Source organism: Calonectris borealis, chromosome 14 (assembly GCF_964195595.1).
Source record: "Calonectris borealis chromosome 14, bCalBor7.hap1.2, whole genome shotgun sequence".
Classification (NCBI taxonomy): Eukaryota; Metazoa; Chordata; class Aves; order Procellariiformes; family Procellariidae; genus Calonectris; species Calonectris borealis.
Window position 1 is genome coordinate 19,964,086 of NC_134325.1, and position 12,110 is coordinate 19,976,195.

Below are 12,110 nucleotides of genomic sequence, written 5' to 3' on the forward strand. Positions count from 1 at the left end.
GGGTGGGGGCAGGATGGGGGGGTCCCCATGCGGGGGGGTGAGCCCCAGGACGGGGTTATCGACCTCCCGCTCCCGCCAAGCCCGAAAATGGAGGTAAAGCATCAAACCCGGCTGAAGGCAGTGCACAAACGAGCCCGCTTTGGCTAACGAATTGTGTCATGGCTTCCGATCCCAGGAGCCCGCGCCTGCCCAGGGAAGGGGGCTGCCCTCCCCCCCGGATGCCCCCCGCCCCGTGCCAGCCCAGCGTGGCCGGGGGGGCTCGGGGAGGGCGGTGGGGACGAGGCAGGGGATGGGGGGGCTCCGCGGCCCCGCTTGGGCGACGCTGACGGCTCAGAGAGGTTTTATTGAGCTGAAAGGGGAGGGGAGGGGGGGACCCCTCTCGCACCCGCAGCCTGGCCCCCTGAAATGGGGGGTGAGGCCGGGGAGGGGCAGAGGGGCTCCCAGGGATCGGGGCTGGAAGCACTCGCAGAAGTCCTGCCCGGTGGCGGGGATGGGGACGGGGGGGTCATCGCTTCTGGCACCCTTCTCGGCTGGGGGTCCTGGGTGGCTGCGTGCCCCCCACGCCCCAGCGCCGGGGAGAGGCGAAAGCGGGGGGCCGGGGGGGCTCCGTCCCCCTCCTACCCCAGGGTCCCCGCGAGCCAGGCCGCTGTCCCACTGGTCCCTCGGGTCCTCGCCGGGAGCCCCTCGGAGGGGTGATGGGGGGGTGGGAAGGGAGACCCCCAGCCCCGCCATCCCGGGGTGCTCAGGCCTTCAGCTGATGCCACTGTGCCACTGCCTGCCGGGGCCGGGCGATCATGTCCTTCCAGTGCTTCACCTCCCCGGGGCCGCTCTTCCAGGACAGGTAGATCTGCGGGGACAGGCAGCCCTTGGACCCCCGGCTCTGCTCCAGGCCCCTCCATCCCCATCCCGCTGCCGCCTTCGCCCCCGACGTCCTCCCTCCCCGCTCCCCCGGCCGCGGGCACCGGCCCCGGGCTCTACGCAGGGCTGGGCTATTTTAATCCATCGATTTTCCATACGGCGACGCGGAAAACCGCGCGTGCCAGCCCTGCCCGCAGCTGACAGCTCGGGGAAAGCGTGCCGCCGCTCCGGCTAAGCGGATCGCCGCGCCAGAGCGGGGCTCGCTAATTATGCAATCAAAAGTGATTAGCAGGCTGCTGGCCACGGCAGGGTGGCCGGGGGCGTGAAGGGCACGCTCCTCTCCTCCGGCTCTGCCGCCAGCAGCACCGCTTTGCTCTCATGCCGCAACGCTCCCGGCAGCTTTAATGCAAAGCGGAGACATCATGGGCACCGTCTGTCTGTCCGTCCATCCGGCCTGCTGGCTGGCGTTGGGCTCTGGGCGCAGCCATGCCCGTGCCACCGGTGATGTCCCCTCCGGGCTGTGCCAACACCAGGGACGCCGGCACCTCTGCCCCTCTCCGGCAGCCCGCGGTGCCGAGCTGCTGCGGCCACCCCCCCCCCCCGGTTTTATCCCAATCTACGTGTTTGCTTGATTACAGCGCTGCGTTTGGGGATCATCGACTCTCTGCGGTGATAACGGAGATTACTGTGCTCGTTTGTCATCGTTACCCTAACGAGCGGAGAGCTGGATGGATTTAACGTAAAGCAAACAGAGAGGGGATGAATTCCTCTGTTCCTGTCATCGGGAGGCGGCCGGTAATCCCAGCGCGGGGATGGGGGCTGGGGTCCGTCCGGTGGCAGACAGGGACCCTGGGGACCCCCGGCCCAGCCCCATGCCCCGTCCCTGCTCTCCCGCAGCTGGGGACGATGCTGCCGCGGGGAGGGCTCCGGCTCTACTTGGTGCCAGCACACGGGAGCCATCGGGGACTTCGATTTTTGCCTCGCTATAAATAGACTTTGGGCAGGTTGAAGCTCACCCCGGCGCAGGCTGTGCCGCAGCACGGCACGGCGGGAGGCGCGGGGCATCGCCGCGCTGGATGGGGGCCATCGCATCGTCTCCCCACTTGTGCCGGGTGAGTCCTTGCCGCCGCGCACCGCGGCCGGGACTGGAGATGGCCGGAAAGCCAGCACGAGGGGCCCCCGCCGCGCTCCACCTTCCTCTCCAGCTTGAGATGGCCCCGGTGGCCATCAGCCAGAGACCCGGGTGCCATCCCTCGGCAGGACACATTGCTGGGGTGCCTCCACCGCGCGCCAATGCCGCGGCACCCACCTTGCCAATGACGTCGTTGCGGCTCAGCCTGTCCTTGTCCATGACGGTGATGACGATGGTCGTCTCGCGCAGCCGCTCCGTGGGGATGTCGAAGGCGAAGGACTCGTTGAAGACGGGGTTCAGGCACCGCTTCATGACCACTGTCTTCTTCTTCTCCACCCGTTTGTCCTTATACATCAGCCACACCTTCACGTAGGGGTCTGGGGGGAGAGGAGCCGCTCTTAGCCCCGGCTGGGCGTCGGGCAGCGATGCCAGGCGTGGCAGGAGCCGGAGCTCGTACCTGACGTGCCCCCGATGTCCATGGCTTTGAGGTTACGCGCTTTGATGATGTTCACCACGATGGAGTTGGCGGAGGGGTTGTAGCACAGCGACAGCAGCAGCTCCCCACGGCTTCCCTGTGGGACCCAGGGAGGCCCTTAGGTGGGTGCCCCAGAAACACCCGCTCCTCCCCGCGGCACCCAGCCCAAGCCCTGATGGAGCACCCGAAGCCCCCGTGTCCCGCCACGGGAGCAGGGTGCTGGGCTGGGACCCCCCCAGAGCTGTCCCAAGGGTGGACTTTGGGGCCACACAGAAAATCAGGGCAGGAGGAAACGGGGCCATCCCCAGGGGGACATTTTCTGGTCTTGCTGGAGCAGGAGAAAAAGAAAACTTTCATTTTAGATCTACCTGAAACAGCTCTCTTTGACCCAAAATGAGACACTTGCTTTGGGCTACTTAGTGCCTTAATAGAAAGATAAAGATTTGGGAAGAGAAACCTCTCCATCGGATGTCGAACCTTCTTGCAAAGCAGAAAATGTCCCTGTTGGGGTAGCAAGAGGGTGGTGGTCCCGTTGGGACACCACAGGGACAGGGGGTAGCCTCCCCTCGAGGACTGTCCCGGGGTAGGGAGGGGGACCAGGGCCTTACGCTGCCGTCGCTGCACGGCTTCAGGTCCTTCCAGAAGGTCTGCATCTGGGTGAGGTCCACCTTGTTGAGGGGGATGGACACCTCCCCGATGGGGTCGTTGCGGCTGAAGCGGTCATAGTCCAGGACCTGGAGGTACAGCACCCGCTGCACCACCTTCTCGTAGGGGAACCCTGTGCCAGAGACAGAGGGGATGAGGAGCTGCCGCGGCCGTGCCAAGCAGCACCCGGTGCCCGTGCCACCCTGCCTTGCCCGTGCTGATGGGGAGATGTTGGCACCAGGCAGTGGATGGGGAGCAGATGACAGCATGGGGCACCTCTCGTGGCTTCGGGCCACCGCGATGGCTGGTAGCAGATTAATTCCCCTGTGTGCACCCACCCGTGGGTGCCTGCTGAGGGGACAAGGAGCCCCCCCGTGTCCCCTTCATGGGATGCAGAGCAAACACCTCCAATCTTGACGGCTTGGCCAACCCATCTCATCACCAATGGCCACCAAGTTGGCAGCTTGAGCTGAGCTGGTCCAGCCCAGGAGGGAGGACAGAGGGTCCCACAACCGTTCCGCTCCCACCCCAGTCCATCCCAGTCCCTACCTTCGAAGAGGAAGGTCTCGTTCCAGTGTGGGTTGAGGTTCTTCCGCTTCACCTTGGTCTCCAGCTTGTGCTTCTTGTCGGGGAGCAGGTAGATCTTGACAAAGGGGTCGCTGGTGCCGCTGAAGTCCTTGGCTGGCAGCTCCTGCGCCTTCATGATCTTGACGGTCAGGGTGGACTCCTGGAAGTTGTAGCCGACGCTGAACTGGATGCGGCCCAGGTTCTCCCGGCTGATGCCATCGTGGCCCTCGTCGTCCTCGGAGCCTGGGGAGAGCTGCGGCAGCGGGGAGAAGGGCGGTGAGCGCAGTGCTGGGGGGCCATCAGGGGACCACCAGTGGGGTCTGCACACCCCTGTCCCCCGTTTCGGCACCCAAACTCATTTCACACCAGCACCCGACCCCCAGCCCCGCGAGCTGTCAGAAGGCATCAGCCTCTCCCCGGCTCCCTGCCACCGCCATCGCCTCAGATGACTCCTGGCTCGGTGCCACGCGTCCCGGAGACGGGGAGTGCCAATTAGCCAAATTCCTCCTGACAGCCCATCCCTCACGTCTCCGGCACCGCTCCCTCGCGCCGGCCCGGGGGGGACGGCTGCGTCGCCTCGACTGAGCCAGGGCTGCGCCGGTTGCGGCGCCCGGCTATGACGGGGACTTGGCAGAGCGGGCTGGGACGTGCCAGGGCGCTTGTGGCACAGGGCAGGCGTGGGGAAGAGCCGGGAGGGGCGCGAGGAGATGCCCAGGGTGGGATGCCACCCCCTGCGGAGCCCGTCCCCAGCGCACCCCATCCACCCACCATGAGCATCTCACTGGTCAGGGAGTTGACCAGGTCGGAAACGGAGGAGTGCGGCTCCGTCTTGCGGTCGGACTCATCGTGCGGTGGCTGCCCGGGCACCGGCGCCGTGTTCACCGCCTTGCCACCAGCCGGCAACCTGGGGAAAGAGAGGCAGTGCCTTAGAGGAGAGGGGCTGAGAGCCGAGGGTGAGACAGTGAGGGGCTCCCCCGGACCCCCTCTCCCGGCGGATGCTGTGCCTGGGCTGTGCCAGCCCTCGATGGAGGCTGCCAGCTGGGATGCGGGCAGAGCTGGGCTGCAGGGACGCCCGGGGCTGTGCTGCCGGTGGCACAGCCAGCCTCCCCGCACAGAGGGGCCCTGGCCGGTGCGGGCAGTCAGGCAGGGCTGGGTGCCAGCCGGTGCCCTGGGACCCTCCGGCCACGTCCCACCCCCGGCAGCCACAGAGCCCACGGTGATGCCAGGGGCAGCCGCCTGGCCCCGCGGCTACCAGGTCCCCACCAGCACCCACGGCTCTGCCTGCGCCTCCCCCACGCACAGCCCCTTCACACCCCGGCGCCGAGCCGGGTGCGTAGCCGACCCACGGGTGCTTCGTGCTGCGGCGTGGGCTTGGTGCCCGGTGCTAACCGCCCTCCTTTCCTTCTGCCATCGAGCCCTCCCCGCTGCCCCGCAGCCGGGACCGCTGCCCCGGCTGTCCCCGCACATCCCGGCTGCGGCAGCCGGGTCTCGGGGGGGGCCATGCCGGTGGCTGCCGGCTGGCTGAGGGACGGTGGGCACGGTGCCGGGGAGGGAGCGGCCCTGCGGGAGGGTGGGCAGCCGGGAGCTGCGGCGGGCAGACGGACAGAGCAGCGATGGAGGCGGGCGGGCGCACGCCGGGGCCACGCTGCCACGATGCACAGGGACAACAGGGGACACAGGCACATGGCGGCAGGGACGGGGCAGCCCTGGGTGCAGACAGACCCAAGAGGGAGGGGATGTGCACACAGACAGGCACCCCACGATGCACCCCTCGCTCCCACCCGCCGCGACTCCTGCCCGAGCCGGGACACGGTGATAAACCAACAGACGGACCAACAGGACGCAGACCGTGGCGGGCAGCATGCCGCCGGCACAGCCCCAGCGCCGTGGCGGGCTCAGCGGGCAAAGCCACACGCATGCCACGAGACACCCACCGACACGCCAAGCACACGCAGACACACGCCGATGGAGACGCAGGGAGGGGACCTGGGGGCGATGGGGACGGAGGCGCACACAGCGGCACGGGGCGGCAGCCCTCGCACACCCACACGCACACGGCGGGACGGCACCCCGGGAGGACCGGAGAGCCCGAGGCAGCTGGGGAGGCAAAGTCAGATTAAAAACAGAGTGAAAATGAAGGCGGAGGAGCCGGCGGCGGGGCCCGCTGGGCGAGGAGGTGCCGGTGGAGCCGTGGGTGCCGGGGCGGCGGCGTGCGCCAGCGGAGGTCACGGACAGCGAAAGAGAAAGAGCGGGAAAGAGCAAGAGAGAGGAGGAGCAGCGTCGTCCACCGCCGGCCTGCCGGGAGGGAAGGGGGAGAGAGGAGCGGGGCGGATGGACGGACAGAGAGCGGTTAGTCGCCGGGACAGGAGACACGCCGAGGCGCCGGGCTGGAGCCGCCGGGGACGGGCTGGAAGGAAGAAGCTGAGAAACGGGGATGGAGGAGATATTTCGAGGCAGAAGAGCGGGTGGCCGGCAGCGCCGGGTGGGCAGGCGAGAGCGGAGGGTACCGGAGCCCGCCCCCTCCGCCGGCCGAACCCCCCGCGTCCCGCGGGGCCCAGGGGGACGGGGAGCAGGGGGGGAGATGGAGGCGGGGAGGCCATGCGTGCGCCGGGATGGGTCTTTTGGTCCAGCGAGCAGGGGGGGAAGCGGGGAGCACAGCTGCGGCACAGCCACCCACCCCCCCATGCCCGGCACCCGGCGTCCCCCGTCCCCTCGCCCGGTACAGGGCAGCCGGCACGGTATGGCACGGCGGCCGGTGCTCCCCGCAGGGACCAGCTGCGCAGTGCGATGCCGGGGAGGGAAGTGCTAAAAGATGGAGCGAAACCAAGCCGAGCAGGGTAAAAATAGCCGCTGGGCGAGAACGGTGCCAGTTCATTAACACGCCGAGCACGCGGGGAGGCAGCGCCCGCCGGCTTCACACCTCCTCCCCGCTCCGGAGGGGATTAACACCCGCTCCCGGCGGCGCAGGGCCCCTCTGCTCCTGCCAGCCCTCGCCGGCGGCCGCGGCTGGGCTCTGGTGCCGGTGCCGGATGCGGTGCTGAGCCTTCGGCACCTCGGGAAGGCGGGGAGCAGCCGGAGGCGAGGGTCTGTGCCACGCTGCCACGCAGCTTGCTTGGAGGAGAAAGGGGGTGATGCGTCCCCCCAGCCTGCGGCACTTGCTCTGTCCCCGGCTCAGCCTTGGGGCTCGAGCAAGGGCTGAGTACATGCCACCGCAGGGATGTCCCCGCGTCCCCGGGGGAGCCGCCCACCCCACACCGGGCTGCAAACGGCCCCGCCGGGCTGGAGGGCGTGGCAGCGCGGTGCAGGAGACATGCGTTGGGATGGGATGCAGCTCAGCTGCCGATGCGGCATTGTGGGGGGGTCCCTGCGAGCCTGGCCCCTCCCCTGCACCCCATTCTCCTCCCGGCACAGGGGCTCTCCCCTGCCCTGCGCCCCGCTCCCGAGCGTGTGCCCCCCAGCATGCAGCCAGGGCGGGGGGCTGGCGGCCGGGGACGGCAGGAGGGGGAGGGCAGGGAGGGAGGAGGAAGGGACGGGGGTCCTCGCGGTGCCGCCGCTCCGGAGGCAGAACCGTGGATGCCGGCGGGGGAGAGCTGCAGACGTCACCGTGCCCGCTGGGCCACCCTGTGCCGCTCCAACCTTCGCGCTCCACGAGGCCAGCCTCCTCCTCCTCCTCCTCCTCCACCCTGGGTGAGGCCCTCGTCTCCTCCTCCTGCGGGACTGCCCTCGTCCTCGCTCATACCTCTTGTCCCCCTGAGCGTTCGGCTGGTTCGGCTGCGTCCCAGCGGGTTGCAGGTCGGGGATATTGGCAAAGTCATCTTGCTCTGAGAGTCCCAAAACCAGGGATAACACCACCATCCGGCCTTCCCTGCCCAGGCGGCCCCGCAGGCAGCGGGAGAGAGAGAGAGAGAGAGGAGAACACAGCATCAGGCAGGGAACCGGCAGGAGCGGCGGCACCCCGCGCTCCGGCGAGGGGACCCCGGCTCTGCCCGCCGGCCCCTGCGCAGGAGACGATGTCCGGGATGGGCGCAGAGGGCTGCGGGGAGAAAGGTGCCGGCTCCGGTGAGCCCGGCCCGTGTGGGTACCGCTGCCACCCCTCTCCTCCGCCGGTCCAGGCAGGGAGGATGCCGAGGTCCTGCCGAGGGGGGAGAAGGTGCCCAGAGGGGCTGGGGACGAGGTCCCAGCATCCTTCCCTGGAGGAGGAGGAGATGGAGGTGCCACGGCCGAGGCTCTTTGCCCCCCTTCGGCGCCAGCGGCACAACCTCCCCGGAGCCCGTAACCGCATTTACGCCGCGGCGCCGGGGAGGCAGGCGGGAGGGTAAACAGAATAAAGAGCAAAAGCAAAGTTAATGGCTTCGGAAAGCGGCGGTGGTAAATGGCAGCGGCTCCTCCGCGGGGAAACGGCGCGCTGGCTCGGCACGTCCCGGCTCTGCGGCTGCTCCCCCTCCGCTAATTAAGGCTGGAACCAGCGCCGATGCTGGGTAAACAGGGAGGAACGTGACCCTCGGGATGGCTAATGAGCCGCATCTCGACATGGGGAAGCCGGCAAATGGAGCCGGTGAGGAACCGCTCGGTTGGAGAGGACAGAGCCGGCACGGCGCTGGGCAGCAGAGCCGAGAGGGGCACCAGCCGGCTGGCGGTGAGGAGCGGGGGGCACGGCCGGTGCCGGAGCTGGCAGGGGACCCCCGGGCAGGGCTGCAGGAAGCGACCCCGGGGTGCCTCTGCCTGCCCGGGGGAAGGTTCAACCCCCTCTCCAGGGCTGCCCGCGCAGGCAGGAGCAGGGTGGGCAGCTGAATTCGTGTCTCCCAGGGCCGTTCCCACCCAACCCTGATGCAGAAGGTGCTGTGCTGACTCAGGCAAGGGCAGGATCAGGCCTGTCCCCCCCACCCTGAGCACTACCAGCCTGCGGGAAGCACAGCCGGGACCTGAGCATCCCCTCTCCCGGGGTGCCGGGGGGCAAACGGAGGCCAGGGGGGAACGGGAGGACCCCAGGGAGGATGGAGACTCGGGGGGGGGACCGGCTCTGCGGAGGAGTGACAATGTCATGTGCCGAGATACGGCGGCAGCGTGGGACTCAGATTAGTCCTCGGCGTTTGAGGTTTGAAAGCCAGCGCTGATAGAGGAGATAGAGTTAAGCCCGATTAAAGATCACACAGCTCCGGCAGCTCGGAGCAGGCTGCCTCTGCGGCTCCAGCCTGGGCGGAAGGCAGCCTGACAGGCAGCGATATCGGGGCCGAACAGACGGTCACCCCTGCACGGGAGCCACCGCCGGCACAGCTGCCCCCCCCCCCCCCCCCCGGGGCAATGTCACTCCACAGCGGTGGCTGTCCCACGGGCTGGAGCATCCCTGCACTCCCCGGGGACTGAAGGGGACCTGAGCACCCACACCGGCCGGCAGTGCAGCGGGGGATCCGCAGCAAAGCCACGGGGCAAAGCGGGCTGGGGGAGTGCATGAGACCCTTCCCTGAGCCCCTGGGCTGGGGGGGGGCTGCCCCTGTCCCCCATGATGGGGCTGGAGGGGACTCGGCTCTTTCCGCTGGCAGCATATCCCCAAGGTGGTGCCAGCCGAGCGGCGGTGCCAGGGTAAGCAAAGGAGGGAGCAAAGGAGGGAGCAAAGGAGGGAGCAAAGGAGGGAGCAAAGGAGGGAGCGAAGGAGGGAGCGAAGGAGGGAGCGAAGGAGGGAGCGAAGGAGGGAGCGAAGGAGGGAGCGAAGGAGGGAGCGAAGGAGGGAGCACAGAGCAATGGGGAGAGCAAAGGAGGGAGCAAAGGAGGGAGCAGAGAGTGGAGGAGAGAGCAATGGAGGGAGCAAAGGAGGGAGCAAAGTGGAGAGCAAAGCAGAGAGCAGAGCAGAGGAGAGAGCAGAGGAGAGCGCACACTTACAGGAAGGACTTCATGTCCAAGCCGCGGTTGCGGATTTGCCCCACCACGTGGTCCCAACTGCCGGGATTGGAGCGGCTCCGGCCGCCAGCCGTCCGATGCTTGGAGCCGGCAGCGATGCCCTGGCGCGCCTGGCCACCGCGGGAGCCCCGGGGGTTGCCGGCGCCGGCGGAGGAGCCGCTGTGGGCCTGGAGGTGGCCCAGGCTCTGGCTGGTGGTGGGCTGGCTGTGGTTGGCGCGCTGGTGCTGGCTGAGGGGCTGCTGCAGACTTTGCTGGCGCATGAGCGTGCGGGGCCTCTGGCATTTGGGGTCGCCTGCTGAGGTGGGGATATACTCAAGGGTAGTGGCTGTGGACAAGGTGGAGTCCTCGAAACTTAGGGAGAGGAAGGGCAGAGGAGAGGAGAGAAAGGAGAAGAAGGTGAAGGGGCAAAATTGGAGGAAGGAAAAGAAGAGAGTTAGAGAGAAGATGCCCCAGCGCAGGGAGCGCTCCGGCAGGGGCCAGCGGATGCAGCGACCGGTTCCTCTGCCTCTCGGTCGTGGCTCGGCCTCGCCGGTGGCACGGGGCTCTCGTGCCGCCGCCATCTCGCCCGGGCGCCGTGCCGGCTGCTGGGGGGCTCGGCCGCGGCACCGCAGCACCCGGCCGGCTGGGTGCCCTCCCGCTCCCACGGCTGCCGTGCAGCCGGCGCCTTCCCAGCACGCCGGCCGACCTCGTCTGCAAGCTAATTAGGCTGCTGCGTGAAGCCGAATCCCGCGGCGCCCGCTCACGTGCTGCCAGCCAGCCCGCCCTGTCCCCGTCCCCGTCCCTCCCAGCCCAGCACCCAGCCGCCAGCACCCTCACTGCCAGGTCTCAGCATCCCCGATCTCGAGGGACCATACTGGCTGTGGGCTCCTGCAGCGATGGGGGGCCCGAGCCCCCCGTGGCCGTGGCATGCCAGCAAGCCGGGTGTCCCCAGGGCCAAGCCAGGCTGCCAGCGGAGAGGGACCCCACTGGGGTGGGAGTCCGGCCGTGCTCCGGGATGAGAGGCGATGGGGACACGGCCCCGGTGGGACGGGGAGCGCGGAGAAGCCCAGCCCTGGGCGGACGGGCTTTGTCTGGCCGGCGGAGAGGGAAGAGCAGGCGAGAGGCCGGTGGGGAAGCGGCGGTGCCCATGGCTGGCCATGCAGCCGGCCCCGCGCCGGGGCGGCAGCACATGCGTGGCACGGCCCATGCAGCCGGGCGGGAGCCCTGGGCACGGCACTGATGCCCACGGCAGCCTGCAAAGCTTGTGGCTGCAAGACCGGGGGGGACCAGCCAGCCTGGCAAAAGCCCTCGGGGGTCCTCGATGCACAAGGGCAGGGCCACCCCGGGACCACCGACCCGCCTGGCACCGGGGAGTCGCCTTCAGCAGCAGCCGCCGGCCTTACCCCGGTCCCTGCGCTGCCGGGGCCGGCCGGGGTGCCGGCTGAAACCGCGTGGCGAAGCTGTGCCATCGTGCATTGCCAGCAGCAGGGGACGGGGAGGGAGGGGGGAAGGATAAATAGCTTAAAAAAAAAAAAAAGAGGTGAAGAGAGAGCAAAAGGTGAGAGAAAGAGAGAGAGGAGGGAGGGAAGTTGAGAGGAGCGGAGAGCTGGGATGGATCCTGCCCCACGGCCGGGGCTGAAGGCACGCGGGGCACTGCCCGGGCACTGCGCCGTCCCCCCCCGCGCCTGCCGCCGACCTCCTTTCGCTTTCCTATCAAATCCTAAATTAGTTCAATTTACAACCTCTCAGTCACAGGAAACTAAATCTGGCTCCTCTCGGCCCAGCGCCAGCTGGAGGCGCGAGCTCCTGCCAGCACCGTGCCAGGTGGCAGCACGCCCTGCCTGTGCCCACCCCGGTGCCCCCGGTACCAGGGGAAGGGTACAGCAGCCAGACCCCCCGCATGGCCCCCCGCGAACACTCCCAAACCCGAAAGCTCTGTGCAAAAGAGATGCTGAAAGGTAGGATGTTTCACCGGCGGCTTCCTCATCCCCTTAACTCTGCCCTTGCCACCTGCGCCAGCCGTCCCTCCGTCACCCGTCTGTCCGGCTCCCAGCCCCTCCGGGCTCTGGAGCCACCACCCAGGACAGCAGAGCCCGTCCCCGCGCCGGCGCCGCCCCAGCCGGCGCAGCATGGCCGCCGGCGCAGCCCGGCTGTGAGTCAGCGGGAGCGGAGGTGCCGAGCGGCTCTCGGCACGGCAGCTGCGCGATGCCTTTTCTTAGCCGGCCTTCGCACATCCCGCCGGAGGAGCGCGGGCTCCCAGCGGGTTCCGCTTCTCCGCCAAGACTGGGTACGGCTGAAGGCTGCGCAGCTCCCCCTCTTCCTCACCTCTCCCTCTCACCCCCCAGCAGCCGAGCCAGAGCACACCAGCATCATGCCAAACAGGCCGCCGCGGCTCCGAATAAGGGGGACACCAATCTTTGGGGCTCCAGGAGGCATTTGGGATTTGTCCAAGGCGGCAGGACTGGCCTTTCTCTTTTGAAAAGGTTTTCTCCCTGCCAACAAGGCTGGAAGAAGCAGCAGGGATGTGGCACGCCAGCCCTGGGAAGTGCCTTTGCCGTT

General features: G+C 68.5%; 1 protein-coding gene across 1 annotated transcript in view; it reads right to left on the reverse strand.

Annotated features, from left to right (window-relative positions):
- Positions 1–12,110, reverse strand: part of SYT7 (synaptotagmin 7) — a 30,947-nt gene continuing 18,837 nt past the window's right edge. The window contains exons 5-12 of the mRNA XM_075163549.1: positions 9,555–9,923; positions 7,417–7,542; positions 4,446–4,581; positions 3,660–3,930; positions 3,074–3,243; positions 2,448–2,562; positions 2,168–2,367; positions 1–847 (exon numbers count right to left, since the gene is read on the reverse strand). Coding sequence (XP_075019650.1) covers positions 743–847; positions 2,168–2,367; positions 2,448–2,562; positions 3,074–3,243; positions 3,660–3,930; positions 4,446–4,581; positions 7,417–7,542; positions 9,555–9,923 — 1,492 coding nt within the window. The 3' untranslated portion in view covers positions 1–742. The remainder of the gene's footprint in view (positions 848–2,167; positions 2,368–2,447; positions 2,563–3,073; positions 3,244–3,659; positions 3,931–4,445; positions 4,582–7,416; positions 7,543–9,554; positions 9,924–12,110) is intronic.